General features: G+C 38.5%; 1 protein-coding gene and 1 long non-coding RNA gene across 3 annotated transcripts in view; one reads left to right on the plus strand and one right to left on the minus strand.

The window, feature by feature from the left end:
• Window positions 1-23919, plus strand: part of LOC6581295 (protein bric-a-brac 2) — a 38343-nt gene extending 14424 nt beyond the window's left edge. The window contains exons 3-5 of one of the 2 annotated variants that reach the window (XM_002007001.4): window positions 20263-20329; window positions 20487-20917; window positions 21998-23919. In XM_002007001.4, the coding sequence (XP_002007037.2) occupies window positions 20263-20329; window positions 20487-20917; window positions 21998-23002 (1503 nt within the window). In that variant the 3' untranslated portion in view covers window positions 23003-23919. The remainder of the gene's footprint in view (window positions 1-20262; window positions 20330-20486; window positions 20918-21997) is intronic. The other variant, XM_032731227.2, reaches the window with a different exon arrangement.
• Window positions 13335-23359, minus strand: LOC122757625. Its single transcript, XR_006357721.1, has 3 exons — window positions 23280-23359; window positions 15287-15293; window positions 13335-13353 (listed from the first exon to the last, which is right to left on the minus strand). It is a non-coding gene; the product is annotated as an uncharacterized LOC122757625 (long non-coding RNA).
• Window positions 23920-27773: the final 3854 nt, after the last annotated feature.

The raw sequence follows: 27773 nt of genomic DNA on the forward strand, positions 1-27773 counted from the left end.
AAAACAGAGAGTGCTGCACAAAGCTCCGATTAGCTGCTTAGGCTGGCAGAGTGTTGAGGGTGTTCATACACTGGCAGAAATGTTTGTGAAGGTAGTTAGAGTCTAAAAGGCTGAGGTTGAGAGTGAGTGAGAGAGAGAGAGAGATGGTTAAAGGCAGTGGAGGGATACTACCAGCTGCAAGACGAATAGCACTTTAGCTAGCTAACTGTTTATATACTGCATGATAAGTGAACAAAGGTCATAATACCACTCAAATATGCACTCGCATTATATGATGCTAGAAATACACTGCAAAAAAAAAATGTTGCAGAAGCTATACTATCTAACTCCCGTCTCTCTTTCTCTATTTCTCTCTCTGTCTATCTCACTCTTTCTCATTTAACCACTTAGTACTCTATAGGAGATAAAAACACTCTAAGAAAACCCTGAATAGACTAATTTATAACTCTCTAACATTCACTCACATTCCTCACTCGCATTGAGTCCACGCATTTTTGAATTCCAAATATTTCCAATACTAAAACACTTGTAATGCCATTTTCTTGCAGTGTATTCGATCTTGTCTGTTTATTTATCTACGACTGTTTAGTCGCAAACTGTAAATAAAATATTTTGTACCTATGTCCGTCTGTTCGCCTTTGAAGTTTTTCACCGATCAATTGCTGCTGCCTGCTGCTGCTGGGCCGTGGACCGTGGACCGTGAGGTGTGGGGCGGGCATTTGAGGCGGGAGGGGGCGTGGCATTTTCGTTTGAAGCATCTTTGCAGCCGCCGTCGATTGGATGGATGCTGTGTGACTGTGTGTGCGTTAGATTTGTTATTTTATTACTTTACGAATTTTAACACATTTGCAGCAGATGCATTTGTAAATTATTAAATGCATCTTGGAAGACGATTGGAGAGGGAAGACAGACACACAGAGAGAGAGAGAGAGCGAGATAGGGCAAACACATGTAAATGGCATGTTTGGCCAGTTGCTCAGCGTGTAGCTGTATCTTTAGCCGTGTATCTGTATCGCTAGCTGTATCTGTGTATCTCTATGCATGTGTGTGTGCGCGCATATCAATATTTATTACTCTGTGTACTGTACAACAACAGCAGCAACAACAACAACAACAGCGTTTGCTTTAGTAAAATTCTGTTTTCATTATTTATTTCTTTTACTTTTGCCGCTCGACTTTTTCTTTGTTTTTCTTTTTCTTCTCTTTTTTTTCCATCATCTTTTCTCCGCGCTGCCCGCTGCCTTTTTGAATGCATTTCTTTATTTAGGCAGCCCTCTCGCATACCCTCGCACCCCCGCATCGCATCACAGCGCTAGCTCAGCTCCGGCTGAGATCTGTTAAATAAATCGAATCATCTGTGCGCCTCGCCTCATCCATTGCATCCATTGCATTTGGCTTCCTCCCCGGTGCTAGTGCTGCGTGTAATTATTACGATTCTGGATATATAATTTGTAAAGCGAAACATATGTTCGTATTTGGTTTTTAATGTATTTCCCTGTTGCAGCAGTTCTCTTATTTATGTATTTTATTAGTTGTGCTGCATGGGGGCACATTTTATGGCCACATCGAAGTCCGCCTTCACAACTTGCTCGATATATTGTTTAGAAAGTAATTCCAAGACGTTGCTTTCAAATGGATTTCTATTTTCCTTGATTTTTGAGTGCCTGCCCAGCATATGGCAATCTACATTGCTTAGACCAAGGGCTGCTGCTGCTGCACTTCGACTGCAGCAGCTTAGCCCTGCAACAATTTGTTTCGAATGTGGCAATTGATTGAAGTTCAAACGCATGCAAAGTAGTTGAAGTGGGAAGCATATAAATAGATATATAATATATATAGGAAATTATAGATGGAAGAGCATTTAGCTAGATTTCGGCTAGATTTCAAATACCGATAAGTCAAGTGCTGAGCCTGAAAATCTGTTTGGATCTAGCTTGGTAATGGAAGATAAGCAGCAAATCTGGCTTTTTTTATAGCTTAGCATTTAAATGATTTTCTATGGACTGAAAACGTTTTATTGCAAACGAAAACTCAAGGCAATGGCGGCTTTTGTAGTTTCAAATATTAATGTGTATTAAATTTTCTAATACATAAATTCACCTGTCCTTATGTAATTTACAAATATATAAAAATAACAAAAGCATGAAAAACGAAAAATTTCTAGACAATTTTGGCATAGCTTCGAGTACATTAAGACAGAGCAGATAGCAAATAATTTAAAGAATTTTTTGAAATGTTAAGATCCCTTGGCTGACACATAAATGCTAATGGGCCACCCTCGCATTAACAGCAAATAAGTTGAGCATACAGTATATATATATACAAAGATATATATATATGTATGAGCTCTCTATACAAGAAGACTTACACCTGCGGGCTCTTGGGACTTACCTGTGCACAAAAATGCAAATGCAAGAGACTAAATACGACGCTGTCAACGTTTTGCTGTCTACATAGATAAACAAAGACAAAAACAAAAACAACAGAGAGAAAAAACTATCGTATTTACAATATTTGCTTAACGAATACATTTTCAACTCAATATTTGTTTAACTGTAACGCCAAAGTCAATAGGAAAATGCTTAAACAAGGCAGATAAACGCTAACAGCGACAGCGACAGCGACAGCCACTTGACCACGCCCCGTTGCTAAATTGACACCGTTAATAGAAATGAATGATGAATTCTTTGAGGCCAAGATGCTGTTAGACAGCAGCAGACTATGCCAGCAGACTGTACGGCAGCAACAGTTGCTGCTGTATATGTTGCTGTCGTGTCTGTTGCCGTTGCTGCTGTTGCTGTCAACGCACTTTTTGGTGTCACTGTGCGAGACGCCGCATTAATTCTTAGGCAATATTTATAGTTGTATTTTGTCAAATATTTGCACAGTTTGTTTCGCGCGCTGCCAAAGGCATTTATCAAGGCAGGTCCGCTGTTGCAACAGCGTACGCCGCGTGCTAATTGCAGCCGCTGCCGTTTGTCATTCTATACACAGGCATATATGTATGTGTATGTGTATATGAATGCCTATAGCTGCATCTTTAGCTCTTCATTCATTATATTGTCGCGCGCTTCTGTTTCTGCGTGTGTGTGTGTGTGCGTATCTATGTGAGGTCAAATTTACTTTATTAATTTCAACAGCCAGCGACAGCGGCTCGACCATAAATTCAAATCTATTTTTTTTTGCGCTGTGTGTGCGTCGTATATTTTTCGAGAAAATTGAAAATTAAATGCTAGCTAATTTTTTTTACTCAGCCTTTTGCCACACGCACAAATCGCTACTCGAAAAACATTTATAATGAATAGTATTTTAAAAATACTAAACATCGATGGTGTGAGCGTGTATGTCTATATGAGTATGTGTGTGTTTATGTGTGCGTATAGCTCGATCTGTACAGACTAGTTTGTGTACATATATCATCAGAGCGAATAACATAATTCAATTTTTGACAAACACAAATAGTAAAGAATTGAATGCACTGAGCGAAATAGTTCGGTATTATGATGAATGATCAGTTGAGTAGATATTTGTAGCAGTTTTATATAGACCCATATATGCAAAGAGCACAGAGTTAGTTGAACGTTAAGCTCCTAATTTAGTTTGGAGTATGAGCAAAGACAAATGTATTGATAAAGAGTATTATATGTATATATATAAACAGAAGTATGTACAATAATTAGTACCTTTCCAATATATACTATAGTATATCTATGTATATATAATAAACAAATTCAAATTCTAAATTTATAATTGTTGTCTTATAATAAACAACTTAGCACATGTATTATAAATAAAAACACTTTGTAGAGTGGTATACACTGAGAGAAATTTAGTGAGTAGATATTTTGGCTTAACATAGAATTTGTTCCAAATCACTAACATTTATGCAAATTATCTTCATAAAAATATGCACAAACAAAAATTAATTAAGCTTAAAAAATTATAATATCTGTTATTAAAAGTCTGAAGTCTTCCAACTTTAAAGTCCTGTTAATTTCTTCAAGTGTACGTGGCTTACTAATTAATTATAACAATATTAAACAGCTAAATGAATACCAAAATTGTTGTTAACTTGCTTGCAACTACAAATTTGTTTTAATTACAGTGTATACAAGGCACACACATACACATACCGATATCTATAATATATATAGAGAGAGACACATGTTTCTTCGCAATTTGCAAAGCTGGCGCAATTTGTTTAGAGCGCAAAAGTTCCAGGAACAAATTGTAGTTTTTATGTTCGCAATAATTAATTAAATATTTTTATATAAGCTACATATACATTTATATATATTAATGTATGTCTGTGTTTGTGGGGGGCTGATTAATAACGCAGTTGAGTAAAACTAAATAAATGTTTGTGCAGAGCTATAATTAAATTTATGCGGCTGACTCACATATTGTGCTGAATAGACGCCAAGTTGGTCAATGGTCTATATCTATGTCTATGTCACTCACGATATACACACATACACACACACACACACTCACACACACATAAATAGATATATCTCTGAATACATGCATATATTTGTAATGAAGTTGAGCGAAATTGCTGCGTCAGCCGGCAGTAATTTAGATACAAATGTCGCTTCAGATACAAATGTATCTTTTTAGCGGCAACCGTAATGCATGTTATTTATTTTTAATGCACATGTCTAATCATATTTTTTCTCAATGTATATATTTATTCAATATCTTATTTCGTTTATTTGTTCTTTCTAGCGAAAATCTGAGCAATGTTTTTTCCTAGATATTTTTCTGCATTTGTTCAAATAGCATTTTTAATTATTCTTTTAATACAAATTTTTCGTAGTCTCTTTTTTTTTGTTTTTTTTTGGGCTCGCTCGAATAACGAACAGGTCTTTGAACTGTATTTGCATGTGCGCCAGATACAAGATACAAAATCTATCTCTCTCTCTCTCTCTCTCCCTCACTCAGACTCTCTCGCTCTTGCTTTGCACGGACAAGTTATTAAAGTTTTATGTAAATGTGCATAATTATTTCAAATTGTATTCTAAATTTATAGTTTGCAATGCAAAGAAACAATTTCGAGTTGTTGTTGACTAAGCGAATTGCTGTGTGGGGTGGAGGTGAGGATAAGGCAGGGACAGGGGCAGGGCCTTTGAGGAAATCAACAATTGTTTGTAAGTTGATTTTTTTTTTTTTTTTTTTTTGTATTCTGCGAGCGCCCGCGATTCCTCTTGATCTGCTGATTCATGTCATCGAAATTGGTTTATTAATGTTAAATTATGGCCGGAGTCTGAGGTGCGGCCAGAAAACAAATAATTTGTGAGTCAACTTAAAAGCTGTTTTAAATAATGATATAATAAATTGCTACGACTTGTCACAGGCGTGAATACAATTGATATATGTGCGTAATTTATAGCCATCATTTACTGACCTCAAAAACTAGTTTCAAACTTGTCATTAAATAGAAATAAAAAAGTACAAAAACAAAAAAAATGAAAAACCCACTAATTAGGCCTGGAAAAGTTTAAATATATAGTATATAGGAAAACAAAATATATAGTACAAGTTATGATATATAATTAAGCATATTATTGTATTTTAATATGTGAAGCAGGCGCTCGTTTCAATTAAAATCCAACTCTCATTAATAGAAAACTGAGGCAAAGGCATGCACGAAGTCTGAATACTCTTTGATATGGTATATTCTTAGGTTGAATTATTGAAAATGAGCTATGAAAATCTTGTAAGAGACAAAAGACTAAAAGAATGGTGAGACAACCTTATATCAGGTATACGATATAATTAGGGGATTTATCCTATATAATAACATAAATTATTGTTTATTGAAATTATTTATTGTAAATTAAAGTAATATATTTATATTTATCCTATAGCTTTTCAAGATATAAAAATGAACTAATCAATCAATATACCCTACAAAATAATATGATATTTTTAGACGATTTACTCTCTACAATTTTATGGATTCTTGTATCCTTCGATTAGAAGTCTAACACATATATTAACCTTAACCGTTTATACTTCAATATACCCAACATAATATACCCTACAAATGTTTTGCGCTACAGCTTAAGATAAAGGCCACAAGCAAGACAAACAATTTTCGTTTTTTTTTAAATAATAATATCAAGTGGGCAAGACTTTTGTAGACTTCTGCTCTCTGTAATTAAAGACTATATAGATATACATATATATGTATATATGTATAAATATATAAATTTATATGGTACTGGGGTTCCGACATATCATAAAATATATGTGTCTAGCCATTGGCATTGTGTTGGTGGTGTAATTTTTATAGTTTTAATTAATGGTTTTTAGTGCTTGGGTTTTTCTTTAGAGGGTGCGTCACATTTCCTACACGTATGTCTAATGTGTTTTTCAGCATTTTCCCCTCGAGTTGCCTTTTTCTTTTTCTTCTTTTTATTTATTTTTTGTCGGTCAGCCGCATTACATTTGTAATTATTTTCATTGTAGCTATGCATTTTGGGTTTCCATTTATATACATATATATAATTTTATATCGAAGTCATCGTGACTTGGCACTTCGAGGTTTTCAAGCTGGAATTAGTTTTTTATGAAAATTAAATGCTGCTAACTGAAATGATTTTTGGTATTATTTTTATAATAATTATATAAATTATATGCATTTGCTTAAATTATTGAAATTTTATTGTTGTTGGTTTCCGAACAATTATTGAATAATTATTTATATATATTTTAATATGCATATAAATCAAAATTTAATTGCATATATTTATATAAATACATGTATAATAAATTTATATATTTCAATGTATGTATTTATGTTTGAGGGGTTGTTGCCGGCACGTTTTTATACCCTAACACAGAATATGTGCGACGGTAGATTGAGCTGAGATAAATTTGCGGTTGGTTTGTATGGATCGATGTACTATACAGTGCTCTTATTATTTTATGCTAAAAATATATATTTAAAATTAAATTAAATAACCACGATTTCCATAGACAATATTTAGACCCATTGGAGCGCGCATAGAAGAACTTTTGCTCACATTACAGGATATCTAAAAGTCGTTTTAAGCTTAGCTTAATCCATTCAACTTGTAAGCATTTATTTTCTGCTGCTTTTGTGTTTTTTTGCATTAATTATTTATTTGCTCGTTTGGCAGTTTGCGCGCATGCGCAAATGGTATAAAAAATATATAAAAAATTCAAAAAATAAAAAAAATATAAAATAAAAAAAAAAGATAAAAAACGACAAAAAATGGAATGTTTAAAATTTATTTTAATATACATTCTGCCCCGTGGCTAAAAGAGATAGATGGCGGCAGACCGAGAGCGAGAGGGAGAGGGAGAGAGCTGGGCATGCCTTTAGCTCTTGTTGCTATTCACTTCTATTAGTGAGAATTAGTGGTATTGTTGTTGTTAACGCTATTATTGTTGTAACTATTGTTGTTGTTGTTGTTGCCTATTTGCATTGGCAACGGCGTGTGGCGGCTGTCTAATCAAATCAAACATTCGTGGAGCTAAAAAATAGCGGCATTTTGATTGATACGCTATGTGAAGTCGACTCAACGTCGACTTGAATTGAAGCTGAACCGAGTTGTTGTCTAGCTAATTATATAACATTGGGGGGTACGCACTGACCTAATGAGCCATAAGAGATCTATAAATCTATTTATAGTAAAAAAAAATAAAAAAAAAAAAAAAACAACAAAGATAGACTTTCAAAAGTTTTTCAATTTCAATCGATTTTCTTTTGCTCTTTTCTGAACTCTATCTAACATGACGCTGCGCATTGCGATCCAAATGCTCAAATGTAACTAAACAAATGGCCCCGGCTGCATTTATTAATCAAAAAGTATCTTGTTATCAAATCTAACTCTCTTTATAAATTTGCTATTGTTATTGTTGTTGGCGCTGTTGTCGTTGCTCTTGCTCTTGTTGTTGTTGTCATAGTGCGTGGCATATTTTCGTCAATGTTTACTAATAAAATTTAATTTATTTAAATTTAAAATAATAAAAACTTACAAACACAAGCGGAAAGCGCACAACTGCGCTATAAAAACTCAAAAAATAAATAAATATATATATATACAATATAAATATCGTATACATATATGTATTGGAATAGCAACATTTCTCAATCAGAGCGATATAATTTATGCCCAATTCCGATGGCCAAAAGAGACATATAAATATAAATTGTCTATAAAATATAAAAAAAAAAAATAAAAAAAAACTAACTGGGAAACAACAATAACAAATTTAGCTCTGCATCTTCTTCGCAAACATAAAAAGCAAATTACACAAATTTATAAATAATAAAACTAAAACGTGTCTGCATAAATTAATTAATAAGTCAATTCCAAATTCGATTCCCAAATACAAATGCGAACGCGAACGAAGACAAAGCCAACCGGCATATCCGATATATTTCAGGTTTTGTTTCTTCTTTATCTCGTTTTATCTCTTTTCATTTGGATTTCTCATCGATGTGTATTGAAGCTGAATTGCGAGTTCACATGAAGCGCGAGCTTAGCTAAAGGATAACTTATAAAGAGCAATATATCAAATTGAGATACAGCGAGAGGGAGATGTGTAATTCTCGATAACTTGTTATCGGTGTGTTATAACTGCATGCACATCACTTACAGTTAAACTGTGAGAGCTTCAGCACATAAGCAAGTAAATCGAGAGTAAGCGTAGAGCACATAAAGAACGTTGAAGATAAAAGATAATGGAGTCCATTAAAAAGTTATCGATAACAACATACATACATATGTATATGTGTTTCATATTATATTCAATTAAAGTTAATAGTAATGATAAATAATAATGACTATACCAAAAATCGATTTTCTAACGCTGTTTATCGATAGCAATTAAAAGTTATCGATGTATTTCATTTAATTTTATACTAAGACTCATGCTTCAACACACTCTAAATAATTAATATATTTTATGAATATTTCATCAGACTTATTGATTATTCATAAATTTTAACAAAACCTATAGATATGAAAAAATTATGGAAAAGTTCTCCAACGACTTTTTTATCCCACACATGCAGATAAAGTAGAAAATCTCAAAATTTTGAATTTATGTTAAACAATTTTTTTTTATGGTTTTTATGACCAACTTAATAGCTGTTCCGTTTCATTTCCATGCCGTTCTGTTTCGCGCCAAGTGCTCTTGACGTATTCACTGTAATTGGCGAGCAATAAAACTAAAAAATAAGAAATGAAAAGATATATACGCAGATATAAGCAAATCCATAATAAAATAAAATACGCATGAGTTGGGATAGAGACAAGCGCAGAGCTATATCTATGTGTATGTATATATGTTTTAGACAAATAGATACTAAAAGATATATAAACAGCAACAACAGCAACAACAACAATAGCAAACACTATTACAACAGAGATTCCCGCCTTGGAGCAATCTGCTCATTAAAAATAAATAAAAAGCGAGACTAAAAAACAATCGAGCATTTTGTTTGTTGAAAAAACAATGTTAAGTCCATAAAGGCAGGCATTTAATATACATATATATGCATATAAAAAGATATAAACGTAAAGTCAGATATGTGTGCATATACATATATGTAAGTATGTATGTGGATGGCTTTATGAGATGTGCAACAACAATTTGAGAGGCGCGACAAATAGAGATTTGTAAATTTCTAAAGCCAACTCGTGAGCGACTGGCCACGCCCTCTACAGAGCATACACAGCCTTTTGTGTGCACGATTTGAGATCGGAGACGCATTATATAGTTTACCAGCAGCCACAGGGAGACAGGGAGATATATAGAGAAAAGAAGCAAATTGTATTTGATTTATTTCGTTCGCGGCCAAAAATAAAAAACGCAAACACACACAAAAAAAAAAAAAAATCCAAAGAAAAAAGCGAGAAAAAAATGTTAAAAATTATTTTTGGCATTTATATTTATATTATTAATTTGAGCTGCGCGTGTTGAGGTAGTTATTGCTGTTGTTGTTCTTGTTGCTGTTGTTGTTGTTGTTTTTTTCATTCACAGTGATTCACTTATTAAACGCTGCCATTTATTATTATTATTTATATTTCGAGCGTTTATGTAATGCCTCGCTTTTCAACAAATTTTTCAACACAATGCCTGGCTCTGCCTTCAATCCCTTCCCCCTTCCTTCCTCCCTTCCCCACACTCCCTTCAGTTTTTTTTTGTTTTGTTTATAATTAAGCACAAAAAAAAGCGTATTTCTTAATTATTTATTTTATTATTGTTTATTTTTAAATGGGCTACAGACAATTTCCTGCACTTGAAGCGAAACAAATAAAAATGACGCAGCCTTTTGTTGTTGTTGTTGTTGTTGCTTCCACAACCTTGTTGCTGTGTGTATACATATATATATATGCTTATAATTTATATAGATATGTGCACATAATATTTAGATTCACAAATCTTTATTGAAATGCAAACATCAGCTAATGCTATATCAGCCATATATTTCGCTTTTGAGAAAAATGATTTTTATGGCTCGGCAAAAGGCAATTTTTATTTAATTACTCAGCACAAAAGCTCAAAAACAAAAAATCATAAAACAAAAACGAATTTAAAATGAATCCGAGTTGTTTATGGGCATTATTTAAACAGCTTTTCTATGAATTCAAATCATAATGGGTATCATTGAGTTGAATGGACTTGCTGTGGGGCGAGTCGACGAGCCTAAGCTAAAGCTGATGCTGTATATAAGATTTTGTGTGAAATGTTCTTCTAGAGATCCTTAAAGAAAATGATACTAGTTTGCTTTGGGGCTACAAATTCTATTTTAACTCCCAGAGCGATCCTATCAAAGATATGCATTAGCTCCCATCTACTTCAATGCACTCAAACTTCTGTTTTGTTGTCTAGTTTAGTCTGTGCTGAGCTGCATGCACAAGTCAAAGCCAAAGCAAAGGCCCTTTACCAAATGGCTAATTGGCTGCGGCTCTAATGCAAATTTAATTCGTGTGTATTTGTAATTATTTTAGAAATCCGTGCAGCAAATCAAAGAGAAAGCGACAGAGACAGATAGAGAGACAATATGCAAGGATTTACAATACATAGACACGAGTGTGTGTGAGTGTGCGTGTGTGTGTGTGTATTAATTAGCTTAAGCAAAGCGCGCGAGCGCAACATTTGCATGACCAAATCAATACTAAGCTGACCACATAGATATCCATATATACTTGTATATATCTATATATAATATATTTAACTACATATATATATAGTTATATATACATGGTCTTACTTATAGCTACAACTGACAGAGCAGCTGATGCTCTGATGCGTGTGTCTATATAAATGATGCAGCAGTTGCTGGCTTGTGCACTTTAATGAGCTACGCATTCACACACGCACACACACACACCCACACAGTTGTGCGTCTATACTATGTGTGTGTGTGTGTGTGTGGCAGCTCAGCTATTGCATTCATTTAGGCGCAACTGCCTACGAAAAACAATCAAATATGCATTTTAAAACTCGACTAGAAGTGCGCTCCCCCATGGCCTGCACCTCAAACAGTCGCTGCAGCAGACCAACCATATTTGTCTAACCTCGTCGCTCCACACACACACACACACACACACATACAGCTACACACTCACTCACACCTGCATACACGTTTGCTAGCGTGTCCAGGTGCGCGCCTCTATTTGCCCAGAGCCCGAGTGCATGCTGCGCTCTGTTTTAGAGCTAGCTTTTGCCCTCTCCACCTTGCTCTCTCTCTCTCTCTCTCTTAGTCCCCCCATCTCGCTCGAGCTCTCTTTCTCTCTATGCTATTCAAAAAATTTAATGGCATTTTAAATAAGAAATTACAGAGGCTGTGCATATTTCATAAGATTTTCGTATGGGCACCGGCAAAATGTTCGACGTGGCGGCTGAGAGTTCGACTCGCCGCTGCCTCGCCTCACCTGGACGACGTCAGTCTAACATGCAGCGCCGAGGCGCGGGGCGACCTCCCAAAGGTATCAAATACAACTCAAACTGAAAACTGAAAACAGAAACTGAAATAGAAACTAAAAAAAAAAAGGACAGAAAATAAAAGCGAATAAAATAGAAATAAAAATGTGAACGCGCCCGCTAGAGTCCCCGACTGGCTAAAGAAATGCATACCATGACTATAAAATACTCTATGTATAACAGTTGGATTGCAGTTTTTGGCCTACAGCAGAGACAACTACACTGCCAGAAATAGTTGAGTAAAGTGTTTGAAGTGGGGACAAATGTGAAAAGCGAAAGTTTCCAAGTTTCGTAAACTTAAATCAATAATTTGTAAGTCAAAAAACTAACGAAAAATAAGTTCCAATTATGTCAAGGTAATACACTGTGAGAAACAAGTGATAAGCACTAAAAAAAGAAAAGATAAATAAATAAAAATATAAAAATAAAATAAAAATATATTTATCTTTTACTATGAATAAGTTTTTACCTTACAAAAATTATAGAATTAAATTCGGAGAGTATTATTTTATATTATTATTGGTGAAAAAAAAATCGTAAAAAATTATAAAGCAAACTTCAAAGCCTATATCAACTCCAACTTAACTAAAGTCACCAAGTCACATTGTTTTATATTTAGTACATATAATTTCTCTCAGTGCATCAGCTCAGATAGAAAGAAAGCACTAGCATAGAAATATTAACGCTCGAATGTGTTAGCTGTAATTCTTGTTTTATACAGCACGGAGCATGGAATGGCATAGGCGTTAGCTTGGGGTTTGAGTTGGAGTTAGTTGTGGGATGGGCGGGAGCTCGACTTTTTTCTTCATTCTTATATGTAGATAGAGAGGGAGGGGGGGGGGGAGTTGGGTAAGGGAAGGTGCAGCAAAGTTGTGTTACCTTTTTGCATAGCATTGGATTTTGCTAAGTAACATAGCGGCATTCATTTAATATTTATGTCTCTCTAAATATTAAATATTATTTCAAGGCTTTATGCGACTGCACATACAGAGACTGTACCAGTGTGTATATGCGAGTGTGTGTGTGTGTGTCACTGTGTGTTGGGTGTGCGTGTGTATGGCCAATATATGTGTGCATGCAGTTTTTGTGTGCTGCTTTTGAAGGGGCTTTAGCCGCTTCGATTGGCCGTTGCGCCTGTAGGCAGGCGTTCTCAAATATGCATTAGCTATACGTGTCTGTGTGGGTGAGTGAGTGTGTGTGTGTGAGTGTGTGTGTGTGAGTGTGTGTGTGCGTGAGATTACGTCTAAATGGCATAGCATACATTTGTGCGCTTGACCGAAATGCAGCCGCTCCTGCTGTGGCATTTCGCCTTTGTCTTTGTTTCGTGTCTTGGTATTTGCTTAGCCGCTCGCTTATTCACACACACACACACACACACACACACTTATATATATGTATATGTCTATAGATGCATGCATATATTTATATGCCCGTTAGGACAGGCCACGCTGCGTTTTTGTTTCTTTTTTTCCTAGCTTCTTCTATTATTTAAACTTGTGAGATTTGAGAGCGAGCTAATGAAGGCGTTGCAGAGCATATAGAAAAGTGGGCGAGCCATTTCTATATAATTCTTTATTTCTTTGTGCTTTGTGCTAGCTGGTACTTACATATTGAATTAATATTTAATGACTGTGTGCTGGCGTTTTAACACTTTGTAGACAGCTCATCAACTCGACCACTCACTAGCTTGCTCTCTCTCTCCCACTCCTCCTCTCTGGTGCTCTCGTTCTCGTTCTCGTTCTGTCTTGCTGTCTCGTGCTCTCTCACTCACGCTTTTCAATCAGCTGAAAGGACACGCAAGGCTGTGGCCATTAAAATAACAAACAATGTGTAAGCTTTAAGCGTGGGCCCTGCCAAGCAGCTTGACTGTCGGGCCATATATCCTCATTATCCTGCATGCTAAAAACAATAAATTACTATTTGCAAAAGGTTAATTTTTACTTCGAAACAATGGGAACGAGGGCGAGAAACAGCTAGCCAGCGTTCGGGTGGATGGGTAAGTAATGTGGCTAACAAAAAATTACATGAGCAAAAAAAAAAAAAAACAGTTGAGCAAAAAGTTGCAATTACCAACAATAACAACAACAACAACAATAAAGTAAATAACATCAGGCAACAGCTACAATAACAACTTGTATAATAAACTGCAACACATTGCAACATTGCAATGTTGCAAGTCCTGCCCTTAGAGATGGCAACGTGAGTGCCATGGAAATGGACTAGGATATGGGATGTATGGGATAGAGATGTAATATATGAAATAGAAGACGCCAGTTAACAGATATCAGAGCTGAGATATGAGATATAAGACATGAGTTATGAAATATCAGATATGAGATCAGAGATATAAGATATGAGCTACAGCAATGAGCTATATACAATATTTGTGACATATAATCTCTCAGAGATATACCAGCCGTATTCCAGGTATTACCTCACATTTCTTCAACCCGACATTTAAGTACTCTACCTTAGCTATATATAGTTCCAAGCAGGATCCCCCTCATCCATTTCAAAAACCTGTTTTCACGCTCTCATCGCTAACTGCAACGCAAACATTTCTCAACTATTATTCCCTTTAGCCCTTGAGTTCGAGTGCGAGTTCCTTTAGCGAAGGGTTCGCAGCTTGACTTGCAAAAGGGTTTCCATGTCGAGGTATTTATATATACGTATATATAAACATATATATTTTATTTATTTTATTTTTTTTTTGGGCTTGGCCCTGTGTAAGCTGCCCCATTTGAATGTTTTATTGTAATTTGAGTTGTTTGGTTGTTCGGTTTTGTCGGCTGCTGGTTAGCTAGCAACAACAACAACAACAACACCTGCCACACCTCAATGCGCGCTCCACTCAACACTTGCTGTATAATTATTTATTGCATTTAAATTATTGTTGCATGGTGTTCTTGTTGTTGCTGTTGCTGTTGTTGTTGTAGCAAACAAAATGAAACGAAACTTTCATTGCGAGTGCTACGAGACAGAAGTGAAGTGTGTGTGTGCGTGTGTGTGTGTGTGTGTGTGTAGGAGCTGCATGCACTCGCACTTGATTTTATGATTACTACAATTATTGTTGCCATTGTAGTTGCTCTGGTGTTATTGTTGTTGTTGCAACAATTGTTGTTGCCGCTGCATTAACTGCTGACACATTGCGTTCAAGTCCAGCTCCTTTCGCAGAAATTGCCACTGCAATTGTTTTCTGCCGTCTTCTCTGGCATTTCCATACAAGAAATAACATATTTATATATGTATATAACGATATATATATAGATATATATACATATATATATATTTGTATATAGAGTGAGTTGGCGCATACAACGCACCTACAAAATATATTGTATTTCCCTCTGGCAGCTCCTTCTTTTGCGGCTTCGCCCTCAGCGCGAAATGTGTTTTTCACATTATTTCATGAATAATGCATTTGGCTAATATGCATATTTTATGTGAAATTCGTGCAATAAAATACTATTAAATATTTAGTTGTTGGCAACGCCAACTGCTGTTGCTGCTGTTACTGCTGCTGCTGTTGCTGCCACTGCCACCAGCGTGGCCTCTGCTACCACCAAGAAGTAGCTCCAACGTTAAGCAAAGCAGTTGCATACCTACCTAAAGATGAGCTCGAGCGGTGTTTTGTCTTTGGTCAACAGCTGTTCGAACTGAGAGAAGATTTCAGATAAGAGTTACAATAGGAACTAATCGATAGAGAAGTGGTTTGAACGGTAAGAAAAAGAATCGATATCTAGAGAGTTTGCGTGAGATAAAGAACAAGTTTTTATAAATATATATAGATGGATAGATAGACACACTGTAGTATAGATAGATTAGTAATCTATAGATCATAGATAGATAGTTTATAGATAAAGAACTCCACAGTGAAATAGGTAATTGGATGGTAAGATAGAAAGATAGATAAACAGAGATAGAGAAACTTATAGAAAATTAATAGTAGTTCCTCTTAACGAAAATCAAACTATTTATCATAAATCTTTGCAAAGCCCCTAAAGCCACTTAAGCTCTTCAAGCAAGTTTTTTATTTCTTTTTTTCTTATTAATAATTAATTATATTTTTCATATTGAACTAAGTTTACTCTCTATTTAAAAATATTGATTGACTAAAATAGATGCCCAAGTTCCCAAAGACTTCCATTCCATTTCTCTCTGCTTTACATAAAAGTTCAATTAACATCATATTGATTTTGAGGCATTCATGGTTTTTATAGCTATTTGGCCCACTGTGCGATGACTGTGTGGTGCGACAAGTTGAAGCACTTTAGAGCGAACTAGGAAGTAAGGTCCTTGAGGATGTTGGGGACTTTGTCGCGTATGCGCAGGCAGAGGAGTTGCCATTTCAATTAATTATTTATTATGCCAAGCATTGCTTCTTATAAAATTAATGAATGGCATGAGCGCAAAAACTATAAAACCGGGCGCGGATAAAAGACGCGACGGTCGGGCGCGAGCGAGACGGAGAGCGAGAACAGGAGACAGACAACTTGCAGAGATGGGCTGGGGGACAGCCGAATGTGGGGGGGCGTGTGCGTGCGGTTGGTTGAGTAATATAAATAAATGAATGAATGAATGAGCGTCGAAAGCAGCAGCAAAGGCAGAGGCAGCGGCGGCAGAGGCAGCGGCAGCAGTGGCAGCGATATGGGCATGGGGAGCAGGAGGCATATCTTAGTATTTAGTAGTTGGCAGTAGTAGTGAAGGCTAAGAAGCAGCAGGCGCACAGCAAACGCAGCCAGAGCCAAAAAAGGAAGCTCAAGAAATGGCCAAGAGCAAAAGGCAAAGCAGGTGGTGCAAACGGGAGAGAGAGTGAGAGAGAGAGAGAGAGAGTGAGAGCGAGAGAATGCGAGTGTGTTGGTGCGGATTGTGGTTGCAGACAAGAGAAATAACAAACTTGAGACGCCGCTGTCGCTGCTGGCGTCGCGGCTGGCGTCGCTGCAGCAGTAAAAGCACGAATCGAAAATGAATAATAAATAAAGTGTTATATAATATAAGAAATATAGTCTGCCAGCTGGTGAGAGAGGAGGAGAGAAGCGAAAAGGGAAGGCTGTGTGAGGGTGTGTGTGTGTGTGTGCGTGCGGCAAGAGGAAGCAACAAACTACAGAGAAAAGTTCTAAGGCAACAAATAAGGCACAAGCGAAGGAGAGAGGAGAGCGGAGATCGGAGAGGGAAGAGAAGACACCGCGACGCGTCTGTAGTTTATAGTGTAAACCCTTCCACCCACCCCGCCCACAATTGCTATTGCCATTGCTATTGCTATTGCTATCTGTGATGTATGAAGGGCTGAGGGGGCGGGCGTCAGTGGCTGGCTGACTGGCTCTGGGTTTTCGGGGGCTGGTGTTGAGTTTATGTGCTCGCTTGAAAAATAAAATTAAAATTGCATTAGGAATCCAACGGGTTTTTATGGCCGCGCGGTTGGGGCGTGGCAGACGTTGCTTGAAGGCTGTTGAAAGACGTGTGTGCGTGTGTGTGTGTGTGTGTGTATTAGTTAGGATTAAGTGCAAGGGCAGGCAGTTGGATTGATATGCCCTATCTATATATGCCATACATATATACATATAAATATATAACTTTGCCAAAATCAATAAAAATGAACGTAGGAAAATCTAATAAGAAATAATAATTTCTTTTTATAGAAATTTTGTAGCGCATAAAGTTAATTAAATAAATTATTATGTGAATGGGGCGTGTGCACACGATGAGTAATTGGCAAGAACAAGAAGACGATGAGCCGCAGCAGCAGCAGCAGCAGCAGTGCTGACAACGCGACGTCGACGTCAGCGGCGGCAGCGAAGCGCCGCAAATTAAATTAAATGAGTTGAAAGAAAGTTGAATGCGCGCACGCTTCAAAATCGTTGTTGTTTTATGCTATAGCTTCTGTTGTTGTTGTTGTTGTTGCTGCTGCTGCTGCTGGCGGGAAATTGAAAATTTAATTAATTAAACATTTTTGAGCACAGCAGCAGCAGAGCAGCAGCAGCAGCAGCAGCAGCAGCGGCAGCGGCAGCAGCTATTTTTTATTATATTGTATGTCGTATGTATTGTGCCGAGGCGAGTCTTATAATTGTTAGACGTGACTTGGCTACGTGAAGGGGGAGGGGGTGGGGGTAATGAATGTTTAGATAGATATGGAATGGGTATGTTGGGATGGGGTTACATAGCTAGCAAGCGGGAGGAGGGGGTGGGATGGGTTAAAAGGTCGTCATAATGCATTGGCAAAATGACTGGCAAAACGAATAATGTAGCAATGACTAATGGCTGCCCTCGTTGTAAGCAATTATATTGAATTGATATGTGAGTCTTGGAGGAGCTAGTGTGAATAATTCCAATTGTCTTGCATATGCCATCAAAGTACACTTCGTTACAAACAGTTAAATAGTTAGTTATTTATTAAATTGTATCAAGCAATTAGAACTTAATGGTCAAGGCAGCTGTTAAGAGTTTCCAGCAGAAATAGTTGTGGGTATGTCAAATATACATATATATACAGAGTATTGTATTGAATTTTTGTATTGTCATTATCATTAGCATTTTTCTTAATCATTGACTGTGTCATTATGATTATATTTATCAGTTTCTGTACTATTTCTATCATATTAATTATCATTATCATTATCATCAAAATGCATTGCCACTGGGATCATCATTAGCAATATAATTGCTTATATACATCCCCATAATGTCCACCTTATGTACTCTCTATAAAGCTAGCATAAAAGGCAACATATTACGGCTCCTTAGCTTTCTCTCTTTCTCTCTCTCTCTCTCTCAGCCTTTCAAGCATTGCAAAATATGAAATATGAAATGCATTCACATTTATTCATTCCGCAAGCGATCTCTCAGCTCTTTTGTGCATGGAGAGTATGCCTAGTTAGCTTCGTAGCCATATAGCTGCCATGTCAGAGCCTAATTACGTGTTTTACATAACTCCCGACAATTTTTGCTACTGGCTCCGGCCAATTCTCATTAAAAGTAGAGCAACAACAACAAAAACAACAACAAGTTAGGCCAACTGCCCTGACGCTTTGCCATTAACAAAATGCTTAACATAAAAAAGCATTTTTAACGCCATTTTGTAGCGTGGCTATGGGGCCTCTGTGGGGGGCAGCAGCAGCGGCGCGATGTGCCGCTTCGGCTAGTGTAGAATAGCAAAAAGAAACAAGTGAAAAAAATTCTACTGACTTTTCAATTTCAATTATTCATACATTTTATGACCTTTTTCCTTAACATGCTGAGGCTAACAGTCTAACAAATCCAATCCAAACATGGCCCAAAACCCGTTTCAAATATTTAAGACTTGCACTTCCACACACACACACACACACATACACTTATATAGATATATTTATATATATATCTATATACATATAGATGCGCATTAGTATATGCTGTTTTTGTTGTTGTTGCACATAATTTGTACGGCTCTCGCCTGTTGGCCATATAAAATGCATGGCTCTGTGCAGTTGGGCCAACGCTGACGAGCCTCGTATAAAAGAAGAAAAAAAAAAAATGGGCGGCGCTACGGCCTGGTCAGCATTGGCCAATGCATCCTGTGGCAGGTGCAACTCTTTCGTTTTTTCTAATCGAGAAATTAACTACGGCTTTGCCTTTATTAATGCAACAATCGACCTTTTTTTGGAGTTTTTAATAAATATTAAGAGCTGTTGTAACTGTCTGTGGCTCTGAATTACATTTGATGATGATTTATTTAAATTTTTGCTTCAGCTCAATAATTGATTAAATTATTGCCTTATCTGAAAGTATAATTTTTTGGCATTTGCCAACTGAGGCTACACTCAGCGAAAGTTTCAACAACAGCGAGCGTAAGGTAAAAGGAAGTTCTTTGTGAGCGACTTCCTCTACTGTCCCATTGATTAATTTTGGCTTGAGTGTAGTTCAGATAGAGTCATAGCGGATGGCATCAAACTGGCTGAGAGAGGGAGGTATACATATCTAATAATAGCAATAAATAAATAGCTGTTGTTGCTGTGGGGGGGCCATAAAAGTGCTGAAGACAAAAGCGGCAGCAAATCGTTGTGCGCTAGCCAAGTTTGTATACTAATTCGCATTGGCGTTTGCATACCAAAGCGCTTTGGGCCCAACATTTATGGCATTAATAAACTTTTATGGCCAACATTTTCGCAAGTCGCTGCTCTGCGGTCGCTGGCTTTGTCACACACCACACACACAGCACACAGCACACACCACAGTGAACTATACTGGCAATGTAAACCTTTGAACAAGTAAACGACAATTTAGCTTATCTTCCGCTTTTCCTTTATTCCATTGCAGGCCAAAATGATTGAGACCAGCGGACATGCCTGGATGGGTGCACCGGCAACAGGCGCATCTGTGGCGGGTGAGTTAAAGACAGTCAGAGAGAGAGAGAGAGAGAGAGAGAGAGAGAGAGAGAGAGAGAGAGTGAAAGAGCTGCCTTCGTGCAAAACAATTAGCATAGAGTCCGGAACAGGACAACTAAGTTTTTGTACCTGTTTTTTTTTTTCGCTTTTCTCCAGCAGACAGCTATCAATATCAGTTGCAGTCCATGTGGCAAAAGTGCTGGAACACTAACCAACAGAATCTGGTGCAACAGCTGCGCTTTCGTGAGCGCGGCCCACTCAAGTCCTGGCGCCCGGAAGCCATGGCCGAGGCCATATTTAGCGTCCTAAAGGAGGGCCTCTCACTCTCGCAAGCCGCTCGCAAATACGACATACCCTATCCGACGTTCGTCCTCTATGCGAACCGTGTGCACAATATGCTGGGACCCTCCCTCGACGGCGGCAGCGATCCACGGCCCAAGGCCCGCGGCCGACCCCAACGCATTCTGCTTGGCATGTGGCCCGACGAGCTCATACGCAGCGTCATCAAGGCCGTCGTCTTTCGTGACTATCGCGAAATCAAGGAGGACATTAACGCACATCCCTATGCCAATGGCCAGCCGCATGGTGTAAGTAGAAATTTATGAAATATTTCAAATACACGCATGTACATGATGTGATGTATGATGTATGTATAGATCATTTTATAAATAAATACAATATACAAATAATTTAATTTAAAGAGATAAAGCTATGCATTTAAGGAAAATTTTAGAAAGTGCACGAATTCTATTTCAAATCAAGCAAACAATGAAATTTCTATTTCTTCTTTACCTAAGTTTCTATAAAAATACTTCAGACAATATCTGGAACATGATAATATATTTTTCATTCTATTGGAAGATTTAAATATATGCGATATATTTATATAATAATGAGATTTTTGTCAGATAATAGATAATATTTCGAATATGATAACACATAGTTGGATAGAGATATATTTTTAGACTCAGATAATAAACAATATGTCGAATGGAATAACATATTTTTCAATCTCTAAGACTAGTTCAATAAATTAAATTTTGTATATTTTTAGACTCTCGAATATGATAATGGATATTTCATTTTTTCAAAACACTGCAGTAAATGGGATATATTTTTTTAGTCCCAGACTAAGAAACACGTTGTAAATAAAACTAAATTTCTTTACAGAAAACCTCAGCTAGAACTTTAATAAACCCCTTTTCGAGCTAGATATTTTGAATGACAAAAGCAGTTTTATTACAACATATTGGTTTTCATTCCCATGACAGTTATCAGCCCTATTAAAATCGACTCTATATATATATACTCACGGCTATTGTGAAACAAATTTCAGTAAAATATCATTAGTAAAGTCTTCAAGTTAAACGTCTAGTTTGCATAAAAACAAATAATCAAATATATACGCATAAATATAGTTTGCTAAACGTGGAGATAAAACCAGATAAGATAGAAAGTTCAAATATTAATAAATAGTATTATTGAAAACTCGTTTAAAAGCCATCAACACGTATTTAATAAACACATTTAGAAACACGCACAGTTTAGCTATCGATATTTATATAAACTCAATATTTTCGCTAACGATATTTATGCCAACTTCAATCGATCTTAACGCACTGTCTTCCCCATCTTTTCTTCTCCCCCTTCTCTACATCTACCCGTAGGCCCACTACGGCAGCAACTCGGCAGCTGCTGCCAATGGCTATCACAGCGCAACAGTCAAAATGGCGCCGCCCGACGCCAGCAATCCGCTGAGCACCATGACAGAGACGCTACGCCGACAGATACTCTCCCAACAGCAGCAGCAGCAGCAGCAACAGCAGCAGCAGCAACACCAACAACATCAGCAACAATCGCCGCATATGCAGTCGATGAACATGTACAAGTCGCCGGCCTACTTGCAGCGTTCCGAGATCGAGGATCAGGTGTCAGCGGCAGCGGCTGTGGCCGCCGCCAAGCACCAGCAGAACGAGCGACGTGGATCGGAAAATCTGCCCGATCTGAGCGCATTGGGTCTGATGGGTTTGCCTGGCCTGAACGTGATGCCCACGCAACAGCAGCCGGGCGGTCATCAGCGCGGCGGTCCGGGCAGCGGCGGCGCTGCTGCCGGCGGCCTGCATCCCAACGCGGCCAGCTATGCCCGTGAGCTGTCGCGTGAGCGAGAGCGCGAACGAGAGCGGGAGCGCGAGATGTCGCGCGACCGCGAGCTGAAGGAGGCAATGCACGCACGGCAGTACGGCAATCAGTCGCGCGGCTCGAACTCGTCGGCGGGCAGCAAGTCGGCGGCATCAAGTCGTCCCGGTGCCGCCGCCTCGCCCTACTCCGCGCACTATGCCAAGCACGCCAAGGAGCATCCCAGCTATGCGTACAACAAGCGCTTTCTCGAGAGTCTGCCGGCGGGCATAGATTTCGAGGCGATTGCGAACGGTCTGCTCCAGAAGTCGGTGAACAAGAGTCCGCGCTTCGAGGACTTCTTTCCCGGCCAGGATATGAGCGAACTGTTCGGCAGTGCCGATGCCAGCGCCGGCTCTGGCGCTGGCTCAGCGGCAGCAGCAGCAGCCGCCGCCGCAGCAGCGGCCGCCTATGCGCCGCCGGGCATGCGTGAGTCGCCGTTGATGAAAATCAAATTGGAGCAGCAACAGGCCGCTGAGCTGCCGCACGAGGATTGAGTGGAGAAGTTGCGGCCAGGCCGCTGGGTTGGCGCTTTTGAAGAGGCCAACCCTAATCAATTTGGACTGCTATTTTAAAATGCCCCCTCAAAATAAAAAAAAGAAGTGAAAAAGAAAAAAAAAACACAGCCCCCACCCCCAACTAATGTTTAGGTTACTTTAACGAGGTTCCAAAGGCCGAGTTTTTGAAAAATGCTTGCAACATAGGCTTAAGGCACTAGATTAATACAACGGTACGAGTATTAACGTTACCCCACCACCAGCCCCCAACACACACACACACATGCACTTCAGAACTTTCCTGTAAGGATAAGATCTCGCCTATTATTTATTTATGCATTTCGTATGCGCCTTAATTTCTTTGCTACTATGAGAAGAAGATGAAGAAATAAAACAGTTAATACAATTTTATAATATTTAAATATATATATTACAATAAATATATATGAGTATATACATATATATACATACTTGCTACAATTAACAGTTACAATTAGAGACTTGTGCATTTCTTAAATGTAGTTTAGAATTTAGTTTAGCTACACACACAAATACACATACACACACACCCACACACCCTCATAAATATTCATATTAAGCATACGCAATGTTGTCTTTCAAGTAATTAGATTATAGAACATATAATATATATACACACACACACACACACAAGCAGCAATTGTATTTCCAAATGTAAATGTAAATAATGTACAAATTTCCATAGCTATAGGGTATATACAAACAGTAACGGACTTAGTCTTAGGCGCGCACAACTTTTCTCTATATTGTAATAATCCCCCGAAAATTAATTAAAGTAAATAAAGCAAAGTCCCCAATAGATATTTACATAATTATAAATACATATATATAGATATTATAGATATGAGTATGCGTATGGTATGTGTACTAATTTTATGTAATACAAACACACACACACAGGCACACCAAATCCCAGTGAACGGACACACACACACACGCAGCTATTTAAATGCATATGTATTTGTAAGATGTTCTTAATGAGTGAATTATCCAATAACAGATAATGAGCAGAATGCATAATTCATTATTATTATTATTACTATTATTAATTATTATAAATATTATTATTATTATTATTATTTTAGTTAAACCTAAATTATATACAACTGAAACAGAAATAAAAGTGAAGAAGTAAATGTAAAAAATAATCCATTTAAAACTGTGATTTTATTTGCTTGGCTGGGAATGGGAAGGAATTGAAAATGTATGGAATGGGAGAGGGTATTCGCTACTTATATAAACTACATACAAAACCGATGAGCAACTTTGATAATTCATTAATGATGAATGATCCATCTAATGAGGCACCTTAGCTCTAACAGAGATAGACAGTTTGGTTTTGAACAAATATTATTAAAGATTAAACATACATGGATTCAAAAAGTCAGAGATATCTGCTTTTGCACTGAATACAGATTAGCTTAACTCAGTTATAGTTAATTTTCGTCCATAAGAAATGAAATAAGTTTGTTATAATGATGATTTTAATGAGATGAGAAGTCATCTATAACTGGGTGTAACACAATATAACTGATTAAAATAAGAAAGTTCTTGGAAAGGCAAAATATTAATGTGAGATATAAATGACAATGAGATAGAGCGAGATAAATAGGGAGAGAGAGATAGAGATTGCGAGAGAGAGAGGTATTTCGAGGGAGAGAGAGAGAGAGATTGAGAGAATGAGAGTGATAGACAAAGCGCTACAAAAGAGAGAGAGAGAGAAAGATAAACAGTGAGTGGCAAAGAGAGAGAGAAAGAAAGATAGACAGAGAAGCTGATAGACAGAGTTATATTGAAAGAAAGATAGAGAAAGACAGAGAGACATACCGAGATAGATAGAGAGATACAGACACATAAGGAGAGGAAATATGAAATAGTTAGAAAGAGAGAGATGGGGAAGCGAGAGGGAAGGATATTGGGACAGGGTTAGTCCCTGAGAGTAACAAGAAGTTAAGAGTGTCAGGAAAAGAGAGAGAATAAGAGAGAAAGATGATTAGAAAGAGTGAAACAGTACGATGCAAAGAAAGACAGAGACAAAATTGGAGCTTTAATAGAATGTTATCCCTAGCTCCCTAGTCATTAGAGTTGACTACTAAGGAAGTTTGAGCTTGATACCAAGAAATTTAAAGAAAGGCAAATAGTGAGCGAGCATATAACTCTCTCTCTCTCATCCACAAACCCAGTACAACCAGTAAGAGAGGAAGAAGAAGCAACATGATAGTTGAGGTGCAACATAATATAGTGATTTATCAAAAGAGATAGCGAGATAGCGCGCTCTAGTCACACAGCTAGCAAATTATATGAACTGCCAAGTTAATAAGCATTCTGGCCAACTGTTGCTGCCAAAGTTAAAAATTTACCAAAATGAAAAGCAACAGGCAGCAGCTGGAGCAACAAACAAGTTAAACAGCTGCCAACAGGCGCCGCCCAACATTCAAGGTCAAGTGCCAAGTGAAAGGGATGTCAAAGTTGTTGTTGTTGTTGTTGTTGCTGGCGTTGATGGTGAAAGAAAACACTTACTTTGGCACTTAACAGCTTAACACATCAGTTTACACGAATGCAAAACTCGACTACAGCAGCAGTTGCTGTTGCAGCTACCAAAGGGGGAGTGGCCAGAGTCTAACCGAAAGCCAAGGGCCAAGAGCGAAAGCCAAAGCAAAGCGGGCGCTTAGCCAACTCGAAAGGGGATGCTGAAGATAGAGCCATAGAGAGAGAGAGAGACGACCCTCAGCGTGTGCTCTGCCGTCATGACAAACGTTCAACTGTAATGCTCAAGGTCATTTGGGCCAGGCCGCAGTCAAAAGGAGCTCTCGTGTCCAGGAAGCAGACATTGCGGCGGAAGCAGCCAGCAGCCAGCAGCCAGCAGCACCCCATGCAGCATGCAAAAGGCAGCCCAGACCAGACCAGACCAGGACTGAGCTGACTGGCTTGCTGGCTGGCTGGCTGACTGGCTGGTCGGCCATGAATGGCAAGTGGCTTTCATCTTGCGAGAAGACACCCACAGCATCAGAGCCAACAACAACAACAACAACAGCAACAATAGCAGGCTGGGCAATAAGGACAATAATCGCCTGGCAAAAGGGTCCTCGGTCAGCCTTGAATGGGTGGGAGAGAGGCGAGAAACGAGGCGACCCACAAACAACTTCCTTCTGGCCAAAAGGACTGCATCTGATTGCCTTCAGCTGGCTGACGTCCTTGCCAGCAATGCGGCTGTGGTTGAGCACAGGCTGCCTGCCTGATGTCTGTATGTGTGAGCCAGTGTGTGTGTGTGTGTGTGTGAGTCTGTCTGAAGTTAAGCACTTGCGGCTGCTTCAAGCCCAAATTCCCGGCTGCCTCTCAGACAACGAGGAGGACAACGGCAACGACAACGACGAGGACAAGGACAAGGACGTTAAGCAACGAGCAACCACTGCTGCTGCTCCTGCTCCTGCTGCTCCTGCTATCCATCTTGACAAGTGGCTTGAGCATGTGTGTGTGTGGGACCCAGCATGTGTGTATGTGTGTGTGTGTGCTTTGGCTTAAATGTTTGCGACGGACAGACTTTTGGCTCTTGGGGTTGGGTGCAAAGATGGCGACGTTTGCTCGGAGAAATTACAGATAATTTGTTAAATATGGCACACAGAGCAAGTGCAGCAAAAAGGGGGGCGTGGGACAAGTGAAAGTGCACACACAGGCGAAAGAAAAGGAGGGACAGAGAGAGAGAGAGAGAGAGAGAGAAAGCGGGAGTGAGAGAGACAGAGAAGTAGCCAGGGCTAAGCTGCCACATGCCACACCACATGCCAAAAGCAAAGTGAAGTCAACTTGAATTGAGTCCGCGTCGAGAGTCGAGACATTTTGCCAGACAACTCTAGCTGTGTGTGAGTGCCTCTATACGTGTGTGTGTGTGTGTGCGACGGCATTCCTCAAGGTTGTTGCTTGCGACATGATTTCAATTTTATTTTAGCTGCATGCCTGTGTGCGAGCGTGTGTGTGTGTGTGTGTGTATGTGTGTGTCTGTCTGTGTCTTCTATTAAAGAAATTTAACCTAGCTTGTGTGCTGCGCTCTCTGTTGCGCACACACACGCCTAGCGCCATCTCGCTCTGGCATTGGCATTGCACAGCAGGAAGCTGTTGATATGTCGTGTAATGTGGCAACATTATTTGCTTGATTGCTTTATTTTACGCAAAAGGTGTTTGTGGCTTGACACCCACACACACACACACACATATACATATACACACTCACACACATACACACACAAACGCATGCAAATTGTAGCCATGAACATCTTGTGAATGTTTTTGCTTGAGCAAATGTTTGTCGAAAATTTGTGTGTTTATTTATTGGCTCACTTATAGACTGCCAGGATGTCTCGGCCGGCACGCCCCCTTGCGCCCCCCGGCCACCGGCAGTGTGTGTGCGTCTCGTCCCTCTTGGCCAAGCACAATTTTGGGCAAATATAAATTGCAAAGAAAATATTTTGTGTAAATAGCCTTTCGATTCATCTGCAATTGCATAAGAAACTGCATTTTGAGATTTATGGCCAAAATACACTTGTGGCTTGGGCTTGGCTCGGCTTGGCTTGGCTTTCTGGTCAGCAGACACACACACACACACCCAAAGCACTTGCCACACTTGTGGCAACGTGTGAAAGTGTGAATATTCCTTAAGGATGCTTTTGCTTGCATAATTGCATGTGATTTATTGAGTTTGCCTGTAAAGACGGCTTGAGGTGAACTCAACACCCAGGCT

This window comes from Drosophila mojavensis, unplaced genomic scaffold (assembly GCF_018153725.1).
Source record: "Drosophila mojavensis isolate 15081-1352.22 unplaced genomic scaffold, ASM1815372v1 contig_74, whole genome shotgun sequence".
Taxonomy (NCBI): Eukaryota; Metazoa; Arthropoda; class Insecta; order Diptera; family Drosophilidae; genus Drosophila; species Drosophila mojavensis.